Genomic DNA, 24,959 nt, shown 5'->3' on the forward strand with positions numbered 1-24,959 from the left:
TATTTGTGTGTGTGTGGTGTGTATCGCCTCGTGTTGGGAGAGGGGGGCGTTCTTACTGAGTGGGAATGCCTGGTAGGATGTGTAGGCCTCTGTAACCAAGGCAACCATCTGCTGCTATGCTCGCAACTCTCCCTGGCTGCCCACACAATGTCACCACTGTGACATCCAGCCTGCAGTTCTGAGAAAGAGGAAGAGAGAGGGGGGAAAACAAGAGAGACAAGAGAGATTGTGTGTCTGTGTCTGTGTGTTATACATTGACCCCTTCCTGTGTTCTATCTAGATGCAGGGGGATCTAGGGTCCCAGCGGAGTTTCAGTGTGTTGGACCGACTCCTCCACACACACCCCGTCTGGCTGCAGCTGTCCATCAATGCTGACTCCGCCCTCTATATCCTGCTCAGAGAACCTGTCGGGGTGAGGAGGGGAAAGCCAATCAGATCATTCCATCAATTAATCAATTAACTAAACCTGACTGCCAGGTGAACTGTATCTGTATAGTATAGCTTTCCAATAGAGTAGTATACAAGACAGTCAGGAACTTACTGTACAGTTCCTCACCCCAAGTGTTCACAAAGAACCCTAATAAAACCCAACCTTAGCATACTCTTACTTACTTGTTATTGACAGTTCTTATTGAACAGTTCCATAAGTACTTGTTTAACAATGTTTGTCAATATTTATGGCTGGCCCCTGTGTGTAGACATTCCTGGTGCGTAAGTGCAGCTCCAGCCAGAGGAAGTTGTTGTGTGTCAGAGTGACCGCAGACCGAGCAGCATCCTCCATTAAGGAGTGTCTCATATGTGAGGAAGACTCCAGTGAGTACACATACATGTAGGCCACACCAACATTCTAAACTAACAATGAAACAGTTTCTCAACTCCAGTCCTCAAGTTTCCCCAATAGCGCACATTTTTCTTGAACTAGGCAAGTCAGTTAAGAACAAATTCTTATTTACGATGACGCTCTACCGGGGAACAATGGGTTTACTTCCTTGTTCAGGGGCAGAATGACAGATTTTTACCTTGTCAGCTCAGGGATTCGATTCAGCAACCTTTAGGTTACTGGCCCAACGCTCTAACCGCTAGGCTACCTGAAGCTCTGGACAAACACACCCGATTCAACTCATTGAGGGATTGATAAATAATTGACAAGTTGAATCAGGTGTGCTTGTCCAGGGCTAAAATTAAAATGTGTTCTGTTGGGGGTACTGGAGTTGAGAAACACTGCTCTAAACTAACAATAAAACACTTGAACAGTTTCAGTCACACACAGTACTGCATGTGATCAACATCCACTGTGAATCAATGAAAGATCAGGCCCGGCTCCACGAGGGGACAAAAGGGGACTTAGCCCCCTCAATTGAAGCTTGTGCCACCTCAGTTGTAGTTTTATGCCCCTAAATAAACGATTGAGTGACAGGTTGGCGCAAAATCTGTATCAGCGCTGTATCAGGGCTATGAAGGGCCACTGGGTGGTTAGGTATGTCTCCTTTGGGTTTTCATAAAAAGCGGGGGGGGGGGGGGGGGGGGGGGGGATGCTGCTCATCTGTGGTAGGCTATGTGGAAAATGAGATACGCCTCCATCTGTAATATTTGATCTGGATTTAGAAGAACCCGGTCAAGTTTACAATTGAAGCTCTTTCACTCAACTCTGCCTCACCACTGCAGAGTTAAGTTAGCTTCTTAGCTAGCTGTAAAAGGCATTTGTGTTATTACCCTAGAGCTCTAGCCAGTTAATCTGCCACCGCCACGATGGATATCGGAAATCAAACCACCAAGGCCGCTGCCAAACCCAGCAGGGATGATGCTGCCGGGCACCAGCTATTTCACGTGAAGAGCCCACGACCCCTTCCCCGACTGTTCCTGACTATCTTGGGACAGAGGAGACGGCCCAGGTTAGCCTAGAATCCTACCCTAGCCGCAGGTTTTCTGCCCAAAAACGTTTATTTAATAGCAACTGGTTCATAGGAAGAGAGTGACTGGAGTCCTCGGTTACTGCAGATGCGGCATTTCGGTTTCCATGTCAAAAGGTCTGTGTTGGGTCCAATACTAACGCAGACAAGGCCTTCACCCAAGGTGGATATTCTAACTGGAAGGACGCTATTGATGGTACCAAAGGATTCGCTAGGAATCCTCCAGCAAGGAGCATTTCAAATGCACTGCACTGTGGTAAGGAACTAGTATTCGGATGCATTCACATAGGCTGTTTGAAATAGGTGAATTATCCTATCTATCTTGTAGCCTATATTCATTGCCTAACAGGCCTTTCTTCAGTGTGTAGGTCGCTGTCCATGGTGCTGATACAGCACAGAGGAGATGGGTTACAGATTTCATGCCAACCTGTCACTTCAAAAGCACTCACTGGTCTAGGAGTCTCAGCATTTTAGCTTTATGTTTATTATGGTATAGCGTGATATAAGCAGAAATCAATATAATTCCAATGCAGGAACTCCCAAAAATTGTGCCCCCTCACCGATTTCAACTGCCCCCTTATTCACTTTATCCTTTCCCTGGATCTGTGAAGGGTGCTGCCAAATGTTACAAAGCTGTGATTGATGTCAAATGCTCTCTGTCCTATCCCCAGCCTTCGCCTTGGAGAGCTCCGCCCTCAGCTTCCCAGACCTCTGCCGATTGGTGGCCTTCTACTGCATTAGCAGGTGATTACCACTACCGTTACCTCATCTACCTGTCAATAACACTGCCACTGCTTTGGTCTATTTTGTCCACAGACTGTAAATACGCTGTAATGGCACTCCCATTACAGAACAGGGCACCTCCATGCTGTTCTAGCCCACTACGGCACACTGTGTTATTTGATCATAAATAACCTCAATATGTGTGTGTTGTCTCCAGGGATGTGCTGCCTTTTCCACTGGAGCTCCCAGAAGCCATTGCTCAGGCCTCCACCCACAGGAAGCTGGAGGCCATCTCCCATATGGGATTAGGTACAGATGTAGGATCTTAATTTGATCACTGTTTTGTTGCTGAGTATGTTCCTGCACAGCAGGAAATGCAAACTTGTTGTGTATTTGAGGTTTAATAAAGGCTTTAAAATGTCAGAATTGATTTTCCCTATGGAAAATATATCAACCCCTACAGAAGATGTCCATTAATTAAAATCCACATAATAATTCACATTTCCTGTTGCTTCAGGATTATTTTCCTGCTGTAGCAAACTGGCTCAAATTAAGATCCAACATCAACATTACATTAGACTGTGGGATGGGGGGATGCACACAAGAACACACAAGAAAGCGAAGGTGACCTGCCTAAATGACTACCGCCCCGTAGCAATCATGTCGGTAGCCATGAAGTTCTTTTGAAAAGCTGGTCATGGCTCACATCAACACCATCATCCCGAAAACCCTAGACCCACTCCAATTCGCATTGACTCGGTACTGGTACCCCCTGTGTATAGCCTCGTTTTTGGTATTTTATTTTTTACTTTAGTTTATTTTGTCAATATTTTCTTAACTCTATTTCTTGAACTGCATTGTTGTTTAAGGGCTTGTAAGTAAGCATTTCACGGTAAGGTTGTACGAATACAATTTGGTTTGATTTGAAAAGGAACATAATGTGTCTAGGGGTTGTTTCTGGACTGGGCCTAAATGTTTAGCACAGTAGGATATGGTCTTCAAAGCACTACAATATCAGTCACTTTATGGCGTGAATCAATGACTTATCCTCTGAACACTACAGTATGAAAATGTTACATACCAGAATCTGGACCGGGAAACACTGTCTTTCTTCTTCTTTTCCCCACAACCCGACAGAGTTCTGGAGTTCACTCTCTGACACCCAGAATGGACCTGGGGATCTACAGGCTCCACCCACCATCAAGGCTTCACCCATTACCACCAAGACTCCGCCCACCAGTGCCATGCAGGTCAAGGCGGGTCTGTCCCAGGACCTGTGTTACCTGCTGTCCCGCGGCAGACAGGAGTCTCTCTGCTTCATTAACCCTCTCTTTCTCCAGCTTGAGGTAGTCACCCTTAAGCACAGATCTAGGAACAGATTAGCCCACCACAATTCCTCACCATAACCATTGGGGGAATAAAAATAATGTCTTACCTTGATAGAGACTTATAAACACATCAACATGGCTGTAAGTGGGAGGTCATCCCAGTTTTTAAAGATGTCACCTTGCAGAGTCTACCTTTTAACCACATCTGGGATCAGTTTTTCCTACCAAAATTCCTAACCATAACCATTAGGGAGAGTGAAAACATATCTATCTGACCCTGAATCAGTCGGTATAGGGACAACTACCTACCTCCTACCTCCTTTCTCCCTCCAGCAGCAACAGCAGCCGCAACAGTCGATCCCGGGGGCGTCCCACAAACGCCACCGCTTCAAACGCAGCATGAGGGTCCGTGTCTCTACAGAGAGCTCCATGACTCTGTCTGGTTGTGGAGGTGGTGGAGGGGGGGCTGGGTCGTTCCCCTTGCCCCCACCGGAGAACCCCAAGGACCAGGAGAGGCTCCAGCCCACACCCCTCCAGCCCAGTCCCAAACCGCACAGAAAGGTCCATCCTGGGGCTGGCGTCCTGAGGAAAACCCCTGCACTGTCCCCCATGTCGGCCGAGGATGAGGACCTCGTGCCTGTACCGCCAGCGGTAAGGGTCCCTTTATGATATTCACTACCGTTCAAAAGTTTGCGGTCACTTAGAAATGTCCTTGTTTTTGAAAGAAAAGCACATTTCCATTCAAATAACATACAATTGATCAGAAATACAGTGTAGACATTGTTAATGTTGTAAATTGCTATTGTGGCTGATTTTTTAAATGTAATATCTACATAGGTCCATTATCAGCAACCATCACTCCTGTGTTCCAATGGCACGTTGTGTTAGCTAATCCAACTTTATCATTTTAAAAGGCTAATTGATCATTAGAAAACCCTTTTGCAATTATGTTAACACAGCTGAAAACTTTTGTTCTGGTTAAAGAAGCAATAAAACGGGCCTTGATAAGACTAGTTGAGTATCTGGAGCATCAGCATTTATGGGTTCGATTACAGGCTCAAAATCACCAGAAACAAAATCCTTTCTTCTGAAACTCGTCCGTTTATTCTTGTTCTGAGAAATGAAGGCTATTCCATGCGAGAAATTGCCAAGAAACTGAAGATCTCGTACAACGTTGTGTACTACTCCTTTCACAGAACAGCGCAAAGCCTAAAATAGTCATTTACAACACTAACAATGTCTACACTGTATTTCTGATCAATTTGATGTTATTTTAATCAACCATTTTCTTTCAATAGCAAGGACATTTCTAAGTGACCCCAAACTTTTGAACGGTAGTGTATGTCTCCATCCTCTGTCTTATTTTCTCTCTTTTCCTAACTCCCTTTCTTTCTCTCCTGAAAGCACACATCCAGTCAACACACTGACCAGCTGATGCATCGTATAAAGATATGACCTTGACTCCGTCTCTCCCCAGGTTCCAACAGATCCTCCAGTGGGGGAGGTAGAGGAGGACCCATCTGCTCCAGAGGAGCCCAGCATCGAAGAGGCGTGCTTGGCCTTGGCGGGCCACCCAGCCCCCTCTCTGGCACAACTGGACAGCAGCAGCTCTTTCAGCAGTCTGGAGGAAGAGGATCCAGGAGCAGAAGCAGAGGACCAGTTCTTCAAACAACCAAACCCCAACCCTCAGCACCGCCCGCCCCTGGTGCGCTCGCGGGGGGGTCACGGAGGCCTGCAGAGGATGAGCGCGGCGTTTGTGTGTTTCTTTGCTCCAGAGAAGAGGCTCGCCAGGCTGGTGGAGGAGCTATCCCGGGAACGGAGGTCAGCAAAACCACTTATAAATATAGAGAGAGACTTTGGGAAAACTTGATGCCATGTTTGTGCATTTGAACATTAAATTTGTCTGTTCATGGCGATTTTGGGGGAATCTTGTTCTAATCCTACACATTAATTGACGTGGCAGTGTTTAAAATTCCTAAATGAAATGCTATTGGTTGATATTGCCCATAGGGAGCTAACATGGCTTCCGTGGAATTGTGTAGTGTCATGTAAATTCATCATGTTTTTGGTGGGAAAACCTCAAAACTCCAAACTCTCTGTCTCTGGAGGTCTGCGTTTGGATCCTTGGTCCAGGAGTTCCTCCAGAAGCAGAAAGAGGAGCTGAGAGGGGTCTTGACCCAGGCTGCCTCTTCATCGTCGTCTTCCTCGCCGAAGTCCTCCTTGGCGGTGCTCCAGGGGCTGCGGTGCTTCTTGTCCCAGGCCAAGAGCTTCCTGCTGGACAGCGGAGAACTGTCGCCCCCCCTAGAGACCCTGGTGCCCGACAACGAGAAAGGTACCACCATTCTCACCTCCTAAGGATGCAAGGAGGAAAAAAGAGGATAGAGGAAGAAATAGAGCGAGAGGAATATATCATAAGAATGGGAGAGATACTGAGGAGAGGCAGGAATTTGGAAGGGGCAGGATCTTCAGTAACTTCAGGTGTTCAGCATCAAACACACAAAACAGATTGAAACGATACACAGGACATTACAAATACTTTTAAATGCTGCAAAGCAAGCCCATATAATATTCACTAAAGACTATAACACAGATATTATTCGATATTATCAGCATGTCAATTGGGGAAAGCATTACCACCACTGTCTCTTGGTTTGACAGGATGTATAATAACACACAGTAAACCAATAGAGAGAGACATAGATCTATGGAAACAACAGGCTAGCTTTAGATGAGACTCAGACAGACTGTCCAGAGGCTTTTAGTGAAAAGGTATTATCACTGCGTAGGGGGTAGCTTTTCATCCATGAGTTCATATTGTCTCTAGGATGTATAAAGCTTTGCTAGCCAAGCCAGAGAACTACATCTATCACATTTAGCCTGCCAAATATCTCTGTACGTTGCTGGATGGGAGATATAAGACGTTCATTCATTGATATTTCTTATTTCGGGGGTGACTTCGGGGGATGGTTGGTGTGTGTGTGTGCTGAGGCTTTTGGAGAGAGTAGAGTGGACTCCACACTCCCATTTGCGTCGGTGGAGGCATTTTCATTTTTTCCCCCCTCATCGTTGATCATTCAAAGATATCACAGTCCCACGCGCACTTGAAGAGCAGCACGATTCTCAGGCTGGAGGGAGAGAGAGGGAGAGCGGGAGGAAGGGGGGGGGGGTGAGAGATGGAGGGAGGGGGAGAGAGAGAGATGGCAGGAGAGAGAGGAAGGGAGCGAGGGATGGAAGGGGAGAGAGATATGGAGAGAGGGATGGAAGGGGAGAGAGAGAAATAGAGGAAGAAAGCGAGGCAGGACGAGGACTGGGTATTGATGTAGAGCTGACATTAGCTTTATGTGTGTTGGACAATGTCAGCCTAGTCAGGGAATCCTGTGACCCTCCACTTCCCCCTGTCCCTCAGTAATGATTAATCATTTCCTGACTGAACAAGTGGGTGGTATGTGTAGTGTGTGTATGAGTGGGTGTTGTGTTGTGCGTATGGGTGTGTGTTATGGGTGTTTCCTGTGTGTATGAGTGTGTGTTGTGTGTGTATAGGTCTGTGTTGTGTTATGGGTATGTGTTGTGTGTGTGATATGAGTGTATAGATCTGGTACGTTGTTATTTTAGATAAATGTTTGTAATCTGAAATAAAGTAAATCTTCCATACAATATGTTTCCTTATAATCTTCAACTACTACTGTGTGTGTGTGTGTGTGTGTGTGTGTGTGTGTGTGTGTGTGTGTGTGTGTGTGTGTGTGTGTGTGTGTGTGTGTGTGTGTGTGTGTGTGTGTGTGTGTGTGTATGTTTTATGCATGTTTGTTTGTGTGTGTGCATGCTCATGCGTGTGTGTGTTTCCTTATAATCTTCAACTACTACTGTGTGTGTGTGTGTGTGTGTGTGTGTGTGTGTGTGTGTGTGTGTGTGTGTGTGTGTGTGTGTGTGTGTGTGTGTGTGTGTGTGTGTGTGTGTGTGTGTGTGTGTGTGTGTGTGTGTGTGTGTATGTTTTATGCATGTTTGTTTGTGTGTGTGCATGCTCATGCGTGTGCGTGTGTGCGTACCTATGTATGTGTTCCCCCATGCAGACATAGCCCTGGAGAAGGCCATGTTTGGCTGTGTGCTGAAACCTCTGAGGGTGCTGCTAGACCAGGCCCTCCTCTCCCTCCACAGACAGGACGGCTCCACCCAGCACCTGGCCTCTAGTCTCCTGGCCTGCCAAGAGGGGGCGATGGAACGCCTCGGAGTGCTGGTGGGCGTGCCCGACACACGCGGAGTGGAGAGGGTGAGGCAGAAGCTGGGCCTCATGCAGCGCACCCACTCACCCATAGACAAGGTGCTGCTGCTGCTGCAGGTCTGCAAGTCGGTCCAGAAGGCCATGGGGGCCCTCCACAACGGTGGTGAGTCGGCCTTCAATTTGCCTAATCTTAAACGTCAAATAAAGTAACCACAGCCAGTGATTATCTATTATAAATAAAAACATTTTAAGAACACCATTTATTTACCTGTTATAATCTAGAAGCTGTTATCAACTGTCATAATCAATCAATCAACTGTTATTAATCAATCAATCTGTTAAAGCTGTCTTGTGCCATGCTCTTCCTGCTCCCAGGACAGGAAGTGAGCTCTGAGGACTTCCTGCCGGCGCTGTCCTATGTGATAGTGATGTGTAACACGCCTCAGATCCTACTGGAGGTGGAGTACATGATGGAACTACTAGAGCCCTCCTGGCTCACTGGGGAGGGTACGCACTATACCCAAACTACACCCTAACTACACCCCTTATAGCCTACACCCCTTATAGCCTACATCCCTTCCACCTTAAAGCTTACCGCATGCTTCCCAGTCGAAACAGTATTATGGCGAAATTTGGTGCCATTTTTGTTTCCTGGGAGGTTTTATTAACACTGAACATAAATGCTAGATTATTTGGAGGTTTTTGAATAACTTCCTCAACACTTTAACTGAATGTTTCAGTAAGACTTTTATTAACACTGCTAGCTTATTTGGGGTTAACTGTTTTGAACTCCAAGCACAGATAGGACACATGGAAATGCATTTCCTTAGGCATTAATCATGAAAACACGTTTATTTTTATTGTGACACGGCGTCCGTGAGATTCAAATCTATAATATTCTGTTCTTGATCCATGGAATTAGTCCACTACGCTACTAGGATGGAGCTAGCATGCCATGTTTTTTTATGCATACAAAGCTAATTTACTTAACAAAAGGCATGACATAGCACAAGTGGGGGGGGGGACTTTTGCTCCTCTATTGTTCCTCAAGCAAGAGGCCGATGACATCAGACCAACTCCTTTACTGCCTTACTCCTTGGAGTTTGTAGTTGTGTCTAAAAAAACAACTATTTTACTCAAAACGTGTTTTTTAGAGTGTGTACTTTACTGTATTTACACTTGGGATATTGCCTTTCAACTGTAAAAGTTTTTTTTTAATCACTGGAGAACATCTTTAGGATCAGGTGCGGCCAATTAGTGGGCGCAGCCAACACACCTGAACACACTTAATAAGGATAGGGAGAGTTGTGTTGATGCTGAGAACGGAATGTATGTTTTGAAATAACATTCTCAGAATGTTCCTCTGAACGTTACTAAAGTTTTCTTCTAGTTTTTATGGAAACATTTTTTTACGTTTTCGGAACAATTTGAGAACATGACATTAAATAGAACCATGAGGGAACCTGTAGGAAACGTTATTTCTTAACGTTCTTGGAAAAATTTGAGAACATTCCCAATGTCAAATCAGTTGGAGAATATTCCTAGAATATTACCAAAATGGAAATTAAATGTAACAATGTTTTAACTTTTAGGAAAAGTTCTGTTAACCATAATTACTCCTGTAAATTGCTCTGGATTAGAGCGTCTGCCAAATGACTGGCCCAGCGTTGTCCAGGTTGGGGGGAGGGTTTGGCCGGGGGGCTTTACTTGGCTCATCGCGCTTTAGCGACTCCTTGTGGCGGGCCGGGCGCCCGCAGGCTGACCTCGCTTGTCAATTGAACTGTGTTTCCTCTGACACATTGGTGCTGCTGGCTTCCAGGTTAAGCGGGTGGGTGTTAAGAAGCAGCATGGTTTGACGGGTTTCGGAAGACGCATGACTCGACCTTCGCCTCTCCCGAACCCTTTACACTTGTGGGAATTGGCCTATGTGGATAGGGCTCAATTGAAATGTTTCTTACAGAAGAAATATGAAAGCATATGCAGTGTAATGGTCGCAATTGAAAGGGAACAGTTTGGAGATAATGGGAAAATAATTAGACCAACGTTGAGTACACAGTTCACCCGACACAAGACATTACACTGTTGATGTGTATTTTACATTTACTGTACTTTTTGCTGCATTTGTTAACAACGAAATCTGAAAACCCTGTGGATACATTCAGTAAAATTAGAAGATTATTCCTGGAAAATGTGGGGTAAGCGCAACATGAGACAAAAACATGACATGGGTTTGAGTGAGAGGAGCAACTGGAGTCTCAAAGTGGCCACACACCTCTCCCAAAGTGTGCACGGTTCCTAAGCAATTTCAATGTACTTGTATGACTCAAAGAAGAGTCTTCAACTACAAGCTGCTATTTTGAGCTCTCCAAGCTGTGCTGTTGAGGAACTAGAGCAATCACACTTTTAGTTGTTTTCTTTGGAACACAGCCCTACATCCCTGCCATCACACAATTACTGTTGTTGTTGGCGCAATCCAAAAATGGTCTGGGTCAGCTGGGCATCATTTCAAAGCTTGTTCTATTGCCAACATGACTACCTAAGCTATAAAAATATGATTTTAAAGTGTTAGGCTGGGGTTACACAACGTTGTGTAATGGCAGCCTAAGGCTTTCACAAGGCCATTCAGAGAAACGGATCGTACTGTTGGTGCGCATAGAAAGGAGTCATGCGGCAAAATGGAGTCATAATAAACAAATCAGAGACTCATTCTGTTCAGAACAACCCAGGGTATGACGCCATGTCATCTTGTAACCACATCAAACATATTCATCAGAAACATTGACACTGCATATGACATGAGTTTTATGATTTGGAAACTAGAAGTGCACATTTGGACTCACAGGTGTTTGGCTTGCTTGGATCACATCAGTGGTATTTATTATAATCCTCAACGTCTCGTCTTTCAAAATACATAGTCCTCTCAATTTGCAGCATTTCCCTCCCTCAGACAACAAAGAATGTGTAAAAGTAGCCCTGTTAGCGGAAGGGATGGGGACAACTTGTCGCGCGCCGAGCTCAATTTCAGAACATCTGTCAGTCAAAACCCATGTATAGAATGTTATTGTACACCCACAACGTTCCAATTTAGGAGCTTATCAGTGCTAAAATCTGCCGTTTTCAACCCGTATTCGGGTATGAGTGTAAAGGGCTACATGTGCTGCGAATGTTCCAAAGCCAAGCAACTAACCTGCACCGTTCCCAGAACGTTGTGGGAAGGTTGTATGCAAAATGACCCTAGGACAACCACACTCACCAAGCTCTAAGAGACATATGGTTCTCAGTACGTTATGTGGTAGCTGGTTAACCCTCTCCACCCCAAAGGAGAGGGCACCACTACGAACTATACCCTTTTCCTTTATACACTCTACCTCTAAAATAACATTGCGGATAATGAAGACAACATAACTGTGGTCTTGATGGATATTTAAATGCCATTCATAGTCACTGTATTGACATTTAGCTGTGCCCCCACCCACTCTCCCAGGTGGCTACTACCTGACCAGTGTCTATGCCAGCCTCTGTCTGATCCAGAGCCCTGAAGCGAAGGGGGACCAAGTCCCCCCAGGAGGTCTGACCCGCGAGGCCCTGGACAGGCTGAGGAAATGGGGCCGCAGACGCAGCCTGGAAGCCAAGAGCAACCGTGAGAGACAACAGAACCAGGTGAAACACTAGCTCCTGGGTAACGTTTTCCCCTGGGTAACCATAACCATTAGTGGGGAAACTGCCAAACTGACCCAAGATCAGTGTCTAGGGGCAGCTTCACCCTATTCTGAGACGCCACTCGACACCAGACCTGGATTTAAATAGCCTGGATTTAAATGTGTTTTCTTTCAAATACTTCAGCTGCACAGGATTGAGATGACAAAGGAATAGTCCCAAAAGAGCAAACCCCGCCCATCTATAACTCCAGACAGACGCACCCTCCTTGTGCTTGTTATTCGCCAGAATCATGACCGCCATTCACCAGCAAACATAGTATGGTGGATAAGCTGGTTAGTGACGTGGGGAATACTGACTCCCTTCAAATAGCAGCTTGCTAAAAACCCCCTCCTTTGTCCTAGTATTTGATTCGTCCCCAAATGATGACCATTCACTAGATGAAATGGTACAAACACTGTAGTTAGCTAGTCAGTCACGTGGGCTACTCACTCTCTTCAAATAGCAGCTAGCTAAAACACACGTACACACCACACACCCGCCAGCAGATTTGCTGTACCGCCACTGAGGGAGATCAGTGAGCTAGCTAAGTGTTATGAAGAAGTGGGCGGTCAGATAGCATGAAATGTACTGAGCAGCAGCAACCCACTGAAGAGAGGAGAGCAAACACAATATGCACACGGACAGTGAGGAGCTCAGTGACTCTGTAAGTTGCAGCTTTTTAATGTTGTTTATTGATGTGGTTCATGGGGAACTTGCTGATTTGACTGTGTCCGGTATGTGAGAGTGTTAATAAAGGGTGTTTGGCAGGTTGTGTTATATGGAGGCAGGTGGTACTGTAGGTGGTTCTCCTATTATGTAATATAGTATATACCCAACGTTTCGACTGGTTATGGCACACTGTATTTACATGTAGTATAGATGTATATTATTGTACTTTGGTGTAGGCTATTTCTGTGTAAGTGTATGGATTCGTTTTGTTAGGATGTTAGGAAGAAGGGACAGTGTGGTTTAATGGAGCTGTGTATGTGTGCTTAAAGTGTGTGTTTAAAGTAGAAAAGTAAAAGTGTTGAATTTGTTTGAATATTAAGGCAATGCATGAAGACTGTTGGACTGTATTCATTGTAGAATATTTTGAAACTGATTGGTATTGATTTATTATGAGGAATGTGCATTTGTGGTGTATCGCCTACAGTATGTAATGCTGTGGTGTAACGAACAGTAGCCCATTGAGGCTCTGTATACTACTAGCTCTCACAGTCTCACGTCAGAATTAGACTTTCATCTGTGTTTCTCAAATGTCAAATTTCAAAGTTGTTCCAAACCTCACATTTCAAAGTGTTTAAGGTTAAGTTTTGGCATTAACTCCAAATTTTTAATGTTAGGGTTAAAATTAGACATTAACTCAGAATTCTTAAGGTAGGCATTAACTCTGAACTTTCTATCGCTGGATTTGAACATGCAACCTTTCAGAGGCAGATGTTTACGCCCATCCGCCACCCCTGTCCACAACCGAAACAGCGCTCACTGTTGCCCCTAGTGGCCGGTTTCCACCTCATCTCCCAACATCCTCAGACATCGAATGCTGACTTGTATCCCGGGTGACGTCCTGGTGTATTATGTACTGTTTACAGTATTGAGTTAGTTTGGTTTAAATTAATGGAAGACAGTATATTATTTTGAAGCACTCTAATCTTCATGAGTCTTTGACGGCTATGTTATAAAGGCTGTTTATGTGAGTTAACAAGATTATACATTTTGTAACTCATTTTGAGTGTGTGTTTCTGTTTGTTTGTGTGTGTGTGTGTGTGTGTGTGTGTGTGTGTGTGTGTGTGTGTGTGTGTGTGTGTGTGTGTGTGTGTGTGTGTGTGTGTGTGTGTGTGTGTGTGTGTGTGTGTGTGTGTGTGTGTGTGTGTGTGTGTGTGTGTGCCTGTGTGCGTATCTTTGCTTGTATGTGTTTCTCTCTGTACAGAGGTGTGTTCGGGTACTGTTCCAGGACGGCGAGCGCAGCGCTGTGCGGACGCTGCAGTGGAGAGCCGGGGAGAGCAGCGAGGCCCTAGCCCGGCTCTGTGCCTCCACCTTCGGCGTCTCCGAGCCCCAGGACTACACCCTCTACTGGAGGTCCGGGGGGGAGATGAGGACCCTTCCCACCCAGACACAGCCTCAGGACCTGGCCAGCCACAGTGAGGGAGGCCCCTCTCTCTCCTACCTTCGCACGGACCACGACTTCAGCAAGATGCGGCGCCTGACCAGAGGGGGAGCTGTGGACCTGGGGGAGTCCGTGTGTGAGGAGTGAAGGAGGGAGGGCGATGGAGGGAGGAAGAGGAGGTGGAAGAGTTCTTCTCGGATCTCAGCGTTTTTCGATTTATTGATTGATTAAAAAAGCTGTGTTGTGTCTTGGACGTGTTGTCATAACTACAGCTCTCACTAAAGACTAAGGGGCAAGTCTCAATTGGCACCCTATTCCATAGTGGAGGTTTAAAAGTTGTGCACTGCACTGTATGGGCTCTGGTAAATAGGGTGTCACTTGAGACTCAGCCTTAGAGGAAGGGCAGATTGGTTGTCTATTATTCACATCACTTCTGTCAATCTGCTGCTCCTTGGTTGGAACCATAGAATTAGAATGAATTCTATAAATTATATTTCTATGTTCAGAACCCTGTTGTTAAGGGTTGGGGGCCTAAAACACTAGCTACCGGTATGTCCTTGCTACTGTAACGTAAGAGCGACGGAAATATTTTTTGTAAGACCGAACCTCAATACCAAAGTTAAGAAAGTAAAGTCATACACATAGGAATGTGTGCAGCTCAGAGGACAATCTTTGCTTTAAGGTAAGATGGACCTGGTTCTTTTGACCTATTTACAGTGTTACAGATAAAGAAGGAGTGAATAAGAGCCAATACAGGCAAACGCCATGAAGCCATTTTGGATTGTGAGTCTGAGGTACTGTTGATGTTGGCTCTGCCACCTCTAGTCACTTACTGTTGACAGGATTGTGGGAGAACCATTTTTTAACTTTGCAAATAGAAAACCGGTTTGAGGAATTTTGTTGAAAGGCACAATATTTCCTTGTTTTAAGATTTTTGCCAACTGAATGTCTCTTTATGCTAAAAACGGACACATTTGTCAAAATAATTACTTTTTTTCTGTTTCACTTTCTATTACTGTTTCCATTGAACTGCTTTAATATTCCATGATAAAAGTAGCTTCTGAGAGAAAAGACCATCTACGTGACAATGGCCAATAAAACTGGGACCATGTTATGCCTCATGGCGATTAGCTGAATGTAAAGTCACCTAAGTGGCCATGGCAACGACTCCTGCTGCAGATCATCTTTGCCAACTGACTGTTCAACTTAATGTTAACACTTATAATATATTATTACAATAGTGAATTGTTTCAACAACAAAAAAAGGTGGAATAGTTATATTGAGTATGAATCACAGATTTCTAAAAAGGAAAGTGAGATATTTACCTTTATGGAAGCTTTTACTGGAGAAGGGGTTCTTTAAAGAAGAACAAGGACACATTGAGGACTATTGCATGCTCTTTTCATTGAATGTAAAGACTTTGCTGGTTTCGTATGTGATGCATGTGTTGACTGTGTTGAAAAAGGCAACATAATGGCATTCACTATTTCATTGGCTGTATAACACATTGCTGTATTTTGTCCAGTAATACAAAATCGCAATAAAATTGCATTATCGGTTCATAGTGCTACTACATGATGTGTTCTTTGCTTATCAGTGTTTGCTGCGTACAATCTGTATTAATATCATGTTGAAGTTACAGTATATTGCTAAGGGAATATTACAAGTCACCACTGGGAGGCAGCAAATGACTTTACTTATACACTGAGTATACAAAACACAAGGAACACCTTCCTAATATTGTTGCACCCCACCCCTTCCTCCTTACCTCCCAGTACCTACTGCCATACCCCATTCAAAGGTACTTCAATATTTTGTCTTGCACATTCACCCTCTGAATGGCACACACACACACAATCCATGTCTCAATTGTCTCAAGGCTTAAAAATCCATTAGCCTGTCTCCTCCCCTTCATCTACACTGATTTGAAGGGGATTTAACAAGTGACATCAATAAGAGATCATAGCTTAATTCGACATCTTAGTCATTTAGCAGACGCTCTTATCCAGAGTGACTTACAGTCCATGGAAATCAAAACTACAACCCTGGCTTTGCTAGCGCCACGCTCTACCAACTGAGCCACACGGGACCACAGCCTTCACCTGGATTCACCTGGTCAGTCTATGGAAAGAGCCAGGTGTTCTTAATGTTTTGTATACTCTGTACGTTGTTTTGCTATTCTTGAATTGGAATTTCAAGGAATCTCCTGAATTGAAATGGAAATGACCCAAACCCTTCCCAGTACATCAAAGCACAACTGTCACAAAATCTTTGAATAATCATATTCTCTCCACTGTCAGAATGAACAAATATGTATTTACATAAATGATTTATGACAGTGAATACGTAATACAAAACATTTTTTGAAGACAGAAATTATTGTCCAATAGAAATGGCTATTCGCCAGTGGTGGAAAAAGTACCCAATTGTCATACTTGAGTAAAAGTAAAGATACCTTAGTAGAAAATAACTCCAGTAAAAGTGAAAGTCATCCAGTAAAATACTACTTGGGTAAAAGTCTAAAAGTATTTGGTTTTAAATGTACATAAGTATCCAAAGGAAATGTAATTGCCAAAATATACTTAAGTATCAAAAGTAAAAGTATAAATCACTTCACATTCCTTAAATTAAGCAAACCAGACGGCACAATATTCTTGTTTTATTCGGACATAATTTACAAACTAAGGATTTGTGTTTAGAAAATCTGCCAGATCAGAGGTAAAAGGGATGACCAGGGATATTCTCTCGTGTGTGAATTTGACCATTTTCTTGTCTTACTAAGTATTCAAAATGTAACGAGTACTTCTGGGTTTCAGGGAAAATGTATGGAGTAAAAAGTACATTATTTTATTTAGGAATGTAATGGAGAAAAAGTAAAAGTAGTCAAACATATAAATAGTAAAGTACAGATACCCAAAAAAACGACAGAAGTAGTAATTTAAAGTATTTTTTATTTAAGTACTTTCCACCACTGCTAGTCAGTCATCAAAAACAATGACATTCACTTTATTCAATTTGGCATTTAGGCTAACGTTTAGGCTAACATTTAGGCTAACGTTTAGGCTAACGTTTAGGCTAACATTTAGGCTAACGTTTAGGCTAACGTTTAGGCTAACGTCAGTTATATTTATTTGCATATGCATTTGAAACAATGGCTACTTCAAAATGATTCCATTAGACACAGTGAGAATTCAAATGGTAAAAATATGAAACTTACAAGTGTATTGTACTGTATAATTGTTGTATTGTATGCAATACAATATGTTAACTTGACAGTATGAAACAACTTGGAAAGTTGACAGTGACGAATATGAAAATGATATTCTCTTACAACAGACTTAACATACTGTAATGAACTGTAATGAACAGTAATGACATTTAAACTCATGGGTGACCAATAAGAGCTAGCTGAAAGACACACCCCTAATAAGTCACGCCTCCTGAACAGAACCTAAGGGTTATATTAAAAAAGACCCAGCTGCTAGGTCAACCCAGCATGAGAGTAAAAATACCCAACTGATGGCTAAATGAACCCATGTTTGGGTAATCCCAACAACCCAACTTGTTGGTCAAAATAACCCTAGGTGTTCTGTCCACTATTTAACCAGCGCTGAGTTACTAAATAACCCAAATAGGGTTGTTTTTAGCACATCGTTTTTTGGAGCCTAGTGAATGTAACCCAGGACTCCCAGACTTCTGTCTACTGCTGCACCCCAGATTGTCCAGCACCCCCAGACCTTATCTCTGTCTGTGTCTGTGTGTGTGTGTGTGTGTGTGTGTGTGTGTGTGTGTGTGTGTGTGTGTGTGTGTGTGTGTGTGTGTGTGTGTGTGTGACCCTAGCTAACCACCTCGATTTCACCTCTACTTCACGCCACACCCCAGTTTGTCCAGAACCCTCAGGCCTTTCTCCAGGTAGTCAGCCCGGCTCAGCCAGAAGGACTCCTTGTCCTTCATGATGTTGGCCAGCACCGCTCCACCCATAAACACCATATGTTTACGGCTTGGGGGGTCCTCAATGCGGATCTTAAACTTCTGCAGAGAGGAAGGGAGGGGGGACAGGTAGGGGAGAGGGTAGAAAAATATACGGTAAACTAAAATAAAGGAACATATAACACCATCTCTATCATTACACAGGTTTACTTATTTTACTGTGGGTGTGTGTGTGTGTGTACTGTGTGTGTGTGCGTGTCCATACATGTGTGTGTGTATGTGTGTGCATGTGTGCGTTTCCTTGCATGTGTGTGTGCATGTGCATGCATGTGTGCGTTTCCTTGCATGTGTGTGTGTGCTTACAGAAAGTTTCTCAGTGTCCCCCTGCAGCACCTTCTCCAGGTACAGCTGTTTGATCTCTCTCTCCAGTCTGGAGGGAAGGCCGGGGTACATAGTGGTGCCTCCTGACAGAACAATGTGCTTGTACAAGTCAGACCTTAAGGAGAGAGAAACAATATGGTAGAAGACAAAAAGTATGTATGTACAGTTGAAGTCGGAAGTTTACATACACCTTAGCCAAATACATTTAAACTCAGTTCTTCCCAATTCCTGACATTTAATCCTAGTAAAAATACCCCGCCTTAGGTCAGTTAGGATCACCACTTTATTTTAAGAATGTGAAATGTCAAAATAATCGAAGAAATAATTAGTTATTTCAGATTTGACTTCATTCATCACATTCCCAGTGGGTCAGAAGTTTACATACACTCAATTAGTATTTGGTAGCATTGCCTTTAAATTGTTTAACTTGGGTCAAACATTTCGAATAGCCTTCCACAAGCTTCCCACGATAAGTTGGGTGAATTTTGGCCCATTAGTCCTGACAGAGCTGGTGTAACTGAGTCAGGTTTGTCGGCCTCCTTGCTCGCGCACGCTTTTTCAGTTCTGCTCACAAATTTTCTATAGGATTGAGGTCAGGGCTTTGTGATGGCCACTCCAATTCCTTGACTTTGTTGTCCTTAAGCCATTTTGCCACAACTTTGGAAGTATGCTTGGGGTCATTGTCCATTTTGAAGACCCATTTGCGACCAAGCTTTAACTTCATGACTGATGTCTTGAGATGTTGCTTCAATATATCAACATACTTTTCTTGCCTCATGATGCCATCTATTTTGTGAAGCGCACCAGTCCCTCCTGCAGCAAAGCACCCCCACAACATAATGCTGCCACCCCCGTTCTTCATGGTTGGGATGGTGTTTTTCGGCTTGCAAGCATCCCCCTTTTCCCTCCAAACATAACAATGGTCCTTACGGCCAAACAGTTCTATTTTTGTTTCATCAGACCAGAGGACATTTCTCCAAAAAGTACGATCTTTGTCCCCATGTGCAGTTGCAAACCGTATTCTGTCTTTTTTATGGTGGTTTTGGAGCAGTGGCTTCTTCCTTGCTGAGCGGCCTATCAGGTTATGTTGATATAGGACTCGTTTTACTGTGGATATAGATACTTTTGTATCGTTTCCTCCAGCCTCTTCACAAGGTCCTTTGCTGTTGTTCTGGGATTGATTTGCACTTTTCGCACCAAAGTACGTTCATCTCTAGGAGACAGAACATGCCTCCTTCCTGAGCGGTATGACAGCTGCGTGGTCCCATGGTGTTTATACTTGTGTACTATTGTTTATACAGATGAACGTGGTACCTTCAGGCATTTGGAAATTGCTCCCAAGGATGAACCAGACTTGTGGAGGTCTACAATTTATTTTCTGAGGTCTTAGCTAATTTCTTTTGATTTTCCCATGATGTCAAGCAAAGAGGCACTGAGTTTGAAGGTAAGCCTTGAAATACATCCACAGGTACACCTCCAATTGACTCAAATGATGTCAATTAGCCTATCAGAATCTTCTAAAGCCATGACATCATTTTCTGGAATTTTCCAAGCTGTTTAAAGGCACAGTCAACTTAGTGTAGGTAAACTTCTGACCCACTGGAATTGTGATACAGTGAATTATAAGTGAAATAATCTGTCTGTAAACAATTGTTGGAAAAATTACTTGTGTCATGCACATAGTAGATGTCCTAACCGACTTGCCAAAACTATAGTTTGTTAACAAGACATTTGTGGAGTGGTTGAAAAACGGGTTTTAATGACTCCAACCGAAGTGTATGTAAACTTCCAACTTCAACTGTATGTTTGCATACAGTTTTAATTGTAATTTAATAAGTCAACTATAGGTTTATAATACCATTGCTTCATATATTTAGTACAGCTACCAAACAAAATAGCTTGGGCTCTATTGGTAATATCCACATATATAGAACAACTATGTAACACTTGCACAGATCTCTAACTCTAGCACGGCCCACAATGTAATGTACTGTAGGACCTGACGCTATAGGCTGGCCTCCTCCACTTGTATGGCATTAAAAACAAACAATAGAGAAGTTGGCTACAGCAACACGCAGTACAGGATGAGGCTGCAGTATCAGTTAAACCATGTGGAGACCAACAGCAGGAGGGTGTATATCTGACCTGAGATCTATGTCAGCAGCCTGGATGGTGTTGAACAGCAGCTCAGCCACGCCTGCACCCTCTACGTTGATGAGGTGGGGCTGGAAGAGGGCCTCCGGTGCTCCGAACCGCTCCCCTCCCACCATCACCTGACGACCGTCAGGCAGCTGTAGCATAGAGCGAGTTAAATAAATCAATGATGTGGTTCTCGGTAGCTCAGTTGGTAGAGCATGGTGCTTGCAACGTCAGTATATTGGGTTCAATTCCCGGGACCACTAATACATTGAAAATGTGCATGACTGTTTGGATAAAGTGTCTGCTTAATGATCTATTATTATATTACTTACAAATTCACACCTCTATTCTCTGATGGGTTTCATTTTATGTCATGATTGATATACAGTGCAGAAGCATTAGGTAGGAGATTCATATAGGTTAGCCTGGGAGTTTTGCAACATTGCTACATTGCTATAAACAGATTGCCACCCAGGCTAAGAGGCCATTCATAAATAATAATGAACATTCTCTCTGATTGACATGAGAGGAGAGGCGTTTTCTACAGTACCATGTATGACTCCACCAGCACGGTGGTCTCTATAGCCAGTCTCTGCTCCTGCTCGATGTTGTATCCCACGTAGCACAGCTTCTCCTTCAGCATGCGGACCGTCTCAAAGTCAGCCGAGTGGTTAAAGGCATAGCCACGCAGTAACAGCAACTGAGAGGGATCATAGGTGAAGAAACAGCTTCTCTAGGGCCATAAATAACTAAAAACGTATTTCAACTGTCAATTTTTAAGAAGTTTGCATTGATTATGATTGACACAAGGGATATAAAGGCATAGTTTGGTTCATAATGTGACGGGGTGGTAATATATGTAGAAACACACCTTGATGAGGTAGCGCGTGATGTCACGTCCAGCGATGTCCAGCCTGCGTGTGAGGTGGGGTAGAGAGTAGCCCTCGTACACAGGACATATATGGGTCACCCCGTCCCCCGAATCCACAACCACGCCTGTCAACAAACCTAGAGACAGGACAAGGCAGGACACACAGGGTCACATAACAGACCGTATGAAAGTGACTGTGGGTTTGAATCAGCTCCTTACAAGACTCTGTTAGCCCGCTGAGGTAAAGTCTAGGCATTTATACTACAGTATATCATTATATATTACAGGGAGAGCCATGTCTGTGGGTCTAGTCTCCCCTTACCCTGGGCATAGAGAGTGAGCACGGCCTGGATGGCGACGTAGATGCCGTGGAACTGGTAGGTCTCAAACATGACCTCAGCGATCTTCTCACGGTTCTTAGTGGGGTTCATGGGCGGTTCCGTCAGAAGCACCTTGAATCAAATGAAACTTCATTGAGCCGTAACATTACAACACATACAGAAGGCAGGTGGAAGTTTAACAGACTAAATGGATTTCATACCCATGTCTCTCCTTCAGAAATGTGATTTTATCTCAATTCCAGTAACCTGCCTAAAAAGTTTATTAAAGGAAAAAGGACAACTAAAAGAATGGTGACCTTGCAGTCTGGGGGGCTGATGTCCAGGCGCTCGGGGCCGAAGGTGTAGTCCCACAGATGAAGCATGTCTTCCCAGGAGCGCACCATGCCGTTGTCCATGGGGTAGGACACCTCCAGCATGGAGCGACACTCACTGGCCTCGTCACCCACCATCAGGTCCTATAGGTTAGGGGTTAGAGGTTGGAGGTCAGGCCCAGGGTTGGGGGGTCAAAAGGGGAGATGGTTTGGATGCATTTGATCATATAGAAATATGCATACAGAGTACAGACATGGCAATTTTAAGATATTAGGCTAGCTCTCAAACATGATTGTCAGAGAGGGGATTGACAGTATTTGGAGATGGCTAATATTCAACTGATGCTTTCACAATCATACACAGCACAGCAAAGAGCAGAGGACACTTCTGTGGCTCTGTCAGTGTTTAGGCTAGAGATCAACTGTCATTGCTCCGTTGACCTCACCTTAATCTCGATGTTTCCAACTTTGGTGTTTGACCGGATGATGGGCCGACCCACCAAGGCAGGGAAGATATGCTCTGGGAAGTTGGAGCCAGCGAAGCCACACTTGACAAACTGCATGGGAACCAATATGAAAGAAACATTGCATACTTTCAACGGTCTTTCAATAGTATTTCAATACACTTTCTGTAGTCCTTAAATACACATTCAACACACTTTCAATATGAGGGGTGAGGGACAGTTCGAGCTACTGAAAAAGTCCTTGCTTTTGTGCATTGAGTGGAAACCAAAATTGAACCACAGATAATGTCACTTCTCTTGTGATGAACTTCTGCAAAATATTTTCAGTTCAACATTAATAGTGGATGTGTCAAACTGTATCAAGTCAGCAACAACACTGTAAAAACGCATCTTGAAATAGTAAATTATACATTTTATTGGGACATTTCTGTCTGTTTACCTGTGTGCTTACAACACCATTTATTGAAATGCCCTAACTTGTCTATGTAGCCAAGACACATTCCATAGCCTGAAGGTGTACAATACATTCCAAGCACCAGCCACAAGTGGAGGTGGGGTAAGCTAGCCTACAGTCATCAGTTAACATGTAGCTCATGATTCTAGTGTGCTTTTGCGGGACAGGAAGTTTAAAGGGGCTTCCAATAGCCATTGATATGGTGCGAGTGAACTCAAGGAGCATGGGGAATGGAGAATTGTTTCAATTCTTTGCTTGTGTTCCTTCTTCCCGTTCAATAACAGCTCACTCCACGACATCAACACCATGTATGGCAGTGTGTGTGGATAAGAGAAGGAGTATGTGACAAGTCCAGACAGACGCGCACCCATATTAGACCCACACCCGCGCAAAGAGAGCAGCTTGCTTCATAGGCTTCTACGACACCATACCGTTTACTGTGACAGACACTGTTATCTCCTTTACGAATAAAATGTTGCAGCTTTGTAGCAGGGTGCTTAGAAAACAACTTAATTTGTGCTGTTGTTATCAACACAAATACACGTGATTAAGATATAGTCTATTACTTATTGCAAATTGTTCAATTCCAATGCATATTACTACTCTCATAATGAATTCGCAAATCCTAAATAAACATTCAGTATTATCATTTTTTTAAACTCCATGGGGTAGTGATAAAACACATTTTTTTTAATAACGTTAAATCGACACTCACTCACCCCTGTGCCATTGTCACAGACGACAACCTTTCTGCCCTCACTGTCCATGGTCCACTGATGCTGCTGGAGAGGAGAGGATCTCAATCTGTTCCCTCCAGCCGGGGCTCTCAGGTGGGCTAATCCAATTAAGCAAAACGTTTTGATTGCTTTGAAAACATGCGGAAAATATTAATGCAAAATGCATATAGGAGCTACAGCAGCTGTATTCTTCTTCCTTCGGTAATTTGAAGTGTGGGCGGGGTCAAAATAACAGGGAGAGGGGGGCGACGCCGACCTTGCGTACAGGAAGGCTAGTGTTGTCAAAATAACTCTTATTAGTTCAATTATACACTGTCTGATTCACACTTCACTTTCTTTCTTCAATAAAAAAATGTCTGAGAATTATGTAGTTTGTCGTAAGCCTTTAGAAACCAGCACATATTTAGTATTTAGTATTTTATTAGGATCCCAATTAGCAGCAGCAGCTACACTTCCTGGAATCCAACCAGAGTTATAACAATACATAATAAAACAATACATCATACAAGACACTGTGCTTTATACAAATGTATATTGCTCCAATATTACACATTTACAATTTAAAATGAACAATATCACAATGTGTGTCTGATTGTAGAGTATATCTGTGTGTGTGTGTGTGTGTGCGTGTGTGTGCGTGCGTGCGTGTGTCTTCACAGTCCATGCTGTTCCATGAGGTGTATTTTTTTAAATATCTGTTTTTAAGTAACATTTTACTGGTCGCTTGAGTTACTTGATGTGGAAGAGAGTTCCATGTAGTCATGGCTCTATATAGTACTGTGCGTCTCCTAGCCTGTGTTCTGGACTTGGGGGCTGTGAAGAAGTCTTGTGGGGTATGAGCTGTGTGCTAGTCGTTTAGACAGACAGCTCAGTGCTGACAACACATCAATACCTCTCACAAAGACATGTAGTGATGCAGTCAACCTCTCCTCTACAGTACTTTGAGTCAGGAGAGATTGACATGCATGTTGTTGATATTAGCCCTCTGTGTACATAGAAGGGCCAGCTGGGCTGCTCTGTTCTGGGCCAACTGTAATTTCTCTATGTCCTTATTTGCAGTACTTGATCAAATAACTGGGCTGTGGTCCAGGTGTGATAAAACTAGGACTTGATTGGTTGATTGTGATGTCAAGAAAGCAGAGTTGTGCTTGGTCAGGGACAGACCTCTCCCCATCTTGGCAACCGTTGCATCAATATGTTTTCACCATGTCAGTCTACAATCTAGGGTTACACCAAGCAGTTTAGTCTCCTCATTTGCCACATTATTCATTCTAAGATTTAGATAAGGTTTAGAGTTCAGCAAATTATTTGTCAGAAAACACAATGCATATGAGCCCCCCTCCCGAA

At 43.7% G+C, this 24,959-nt stretch overlaps 2 protein-coding genes across 2 annotated transcripts; one reads left to right on the plus strand and one right to left on the minus strand.

Moving 5' to 3' along the window:
- Window positions 1-280: 280 nt before the first annotated feature.
- LOC115139055 (ras and Rab interactor 2-like) lies at window positions 281-14,507 on the plus strand. Its single transcript, XM_029676230.2, has 12 exons — window positions 281-412; window positions 699-813; window positions 2,582-2,654; window positions 2,851-2,942; window positions 3,771-3,979; window positions 4,295-4,612; window positions 5,439-5,782; window positions 6,070-6,293; window positions 8,029-8,340; window positions 8,553-8,684; window positions 11,662-11,837; window positions 13,807-14,507. The coding sequence occupies exons 1-12, from the start codon at window positions 281-283 to the stop codon at window positions 14,128-14,130; spliced, it is 2,451 nt and encodes an 816-aa protein (XP_029532090.2). The 3' UTR covers window positions 14,131-14,507.
- A 2,411-nt stretch (window positions 14,508-16,918) lies between these two features.
- On the minus strand, window positions 16,919-23,826 carry LOC115137945 (actin-related protein 2-like). The gene is made up of 9 exons (XM_029674266.2): window positions 23,595-23,826; window positions 22,404-22,514; window positions 21,943-22,101; window positions 21,628-21,757; window positions 21,306-21,442; window positions 20,985-21,134; window positions 20,441-20,586; window positions 18,278-18,410; window positions 16,919-18,016 (listed from the first exon to the last, which is right to left on the minus strand). The coding sequence occupies exons 1-9, from the start codon at window positions 23,640-23,642 to the stop codon at window positions 17,846-17,848; spliced, it is 1,185 nt and encodes a 394-aa protein (XP_029530126.1). The 5' UTR covers window positions 23,643-23,826; the 3' UTR covers window positions 16,919-17,845.
- Between the last annotated feature and the right edge of the window lie 1,133 nt (window positions 23,827-24,959).

This window comes from Oncorhynchus nerka, linkage group LG12 (genome assembly GCF_034236695.1).
Source record: "Oncorhynchus nerka isolate Pitt River linkage group LG12, Oner_Uvic_2.0, whole genome shotgun sequence".
Classification (NCBI taxonomy): Eukaryota; Metazoa; Chordata; class Actinopteri; order Salmoniformes; family Salmonidae; genus Oncorhynchus; species Oncorhynchus nerka.

Excerpts from the sequence above, each read along its gene's own strand:
- LOC115139055 (XM_029676230.2), top strand. The coding sequence starts at position 281 with ATGCAGGGGGATCTAGGGTCCCAGCGGAGTTTCAGTGTGTTGGACCGA. Across the intron at positions 413-698 it reads TGCTCAGAGAACCTGTCGGG|ACATTCCTGGTGCGTAAGTG; the intron begins GTGAGGAGGGGA and ends CCCTGTGTGTAG. Across the intron at positions 8,341-8,552 it reads GGGGGCCCTCCACAACGGTG|GACAGGAAGTGAGCTCTGAG; the intron begins GTGAGTCGGCCT and ends TCCTGCTCCCAG.
- LOC115137945 (XM_029674266.2), bottom strand. The coding sequence starts at position 23,642 with ATGGACAGTGAGGGCAGAAAGGTTGTCGTCTGTGACAATGGCACAGGG. Across the intron at positions 22,102-22,403 it reads TTGGAAACATCGAGATTAAG|GACCTGATGGTGGGTGACGA; the intron begins GTGAGGTCAACG and ends CCTAACCTATAG. Across the intron at positions 21,135-21,305 it reads TCACGCGCTACCTCATCAAG|TTGCTGTTACTGCGTGGCTA; the intron begins GTGTGTTTCTAC and ends GATCCCTCTCAG.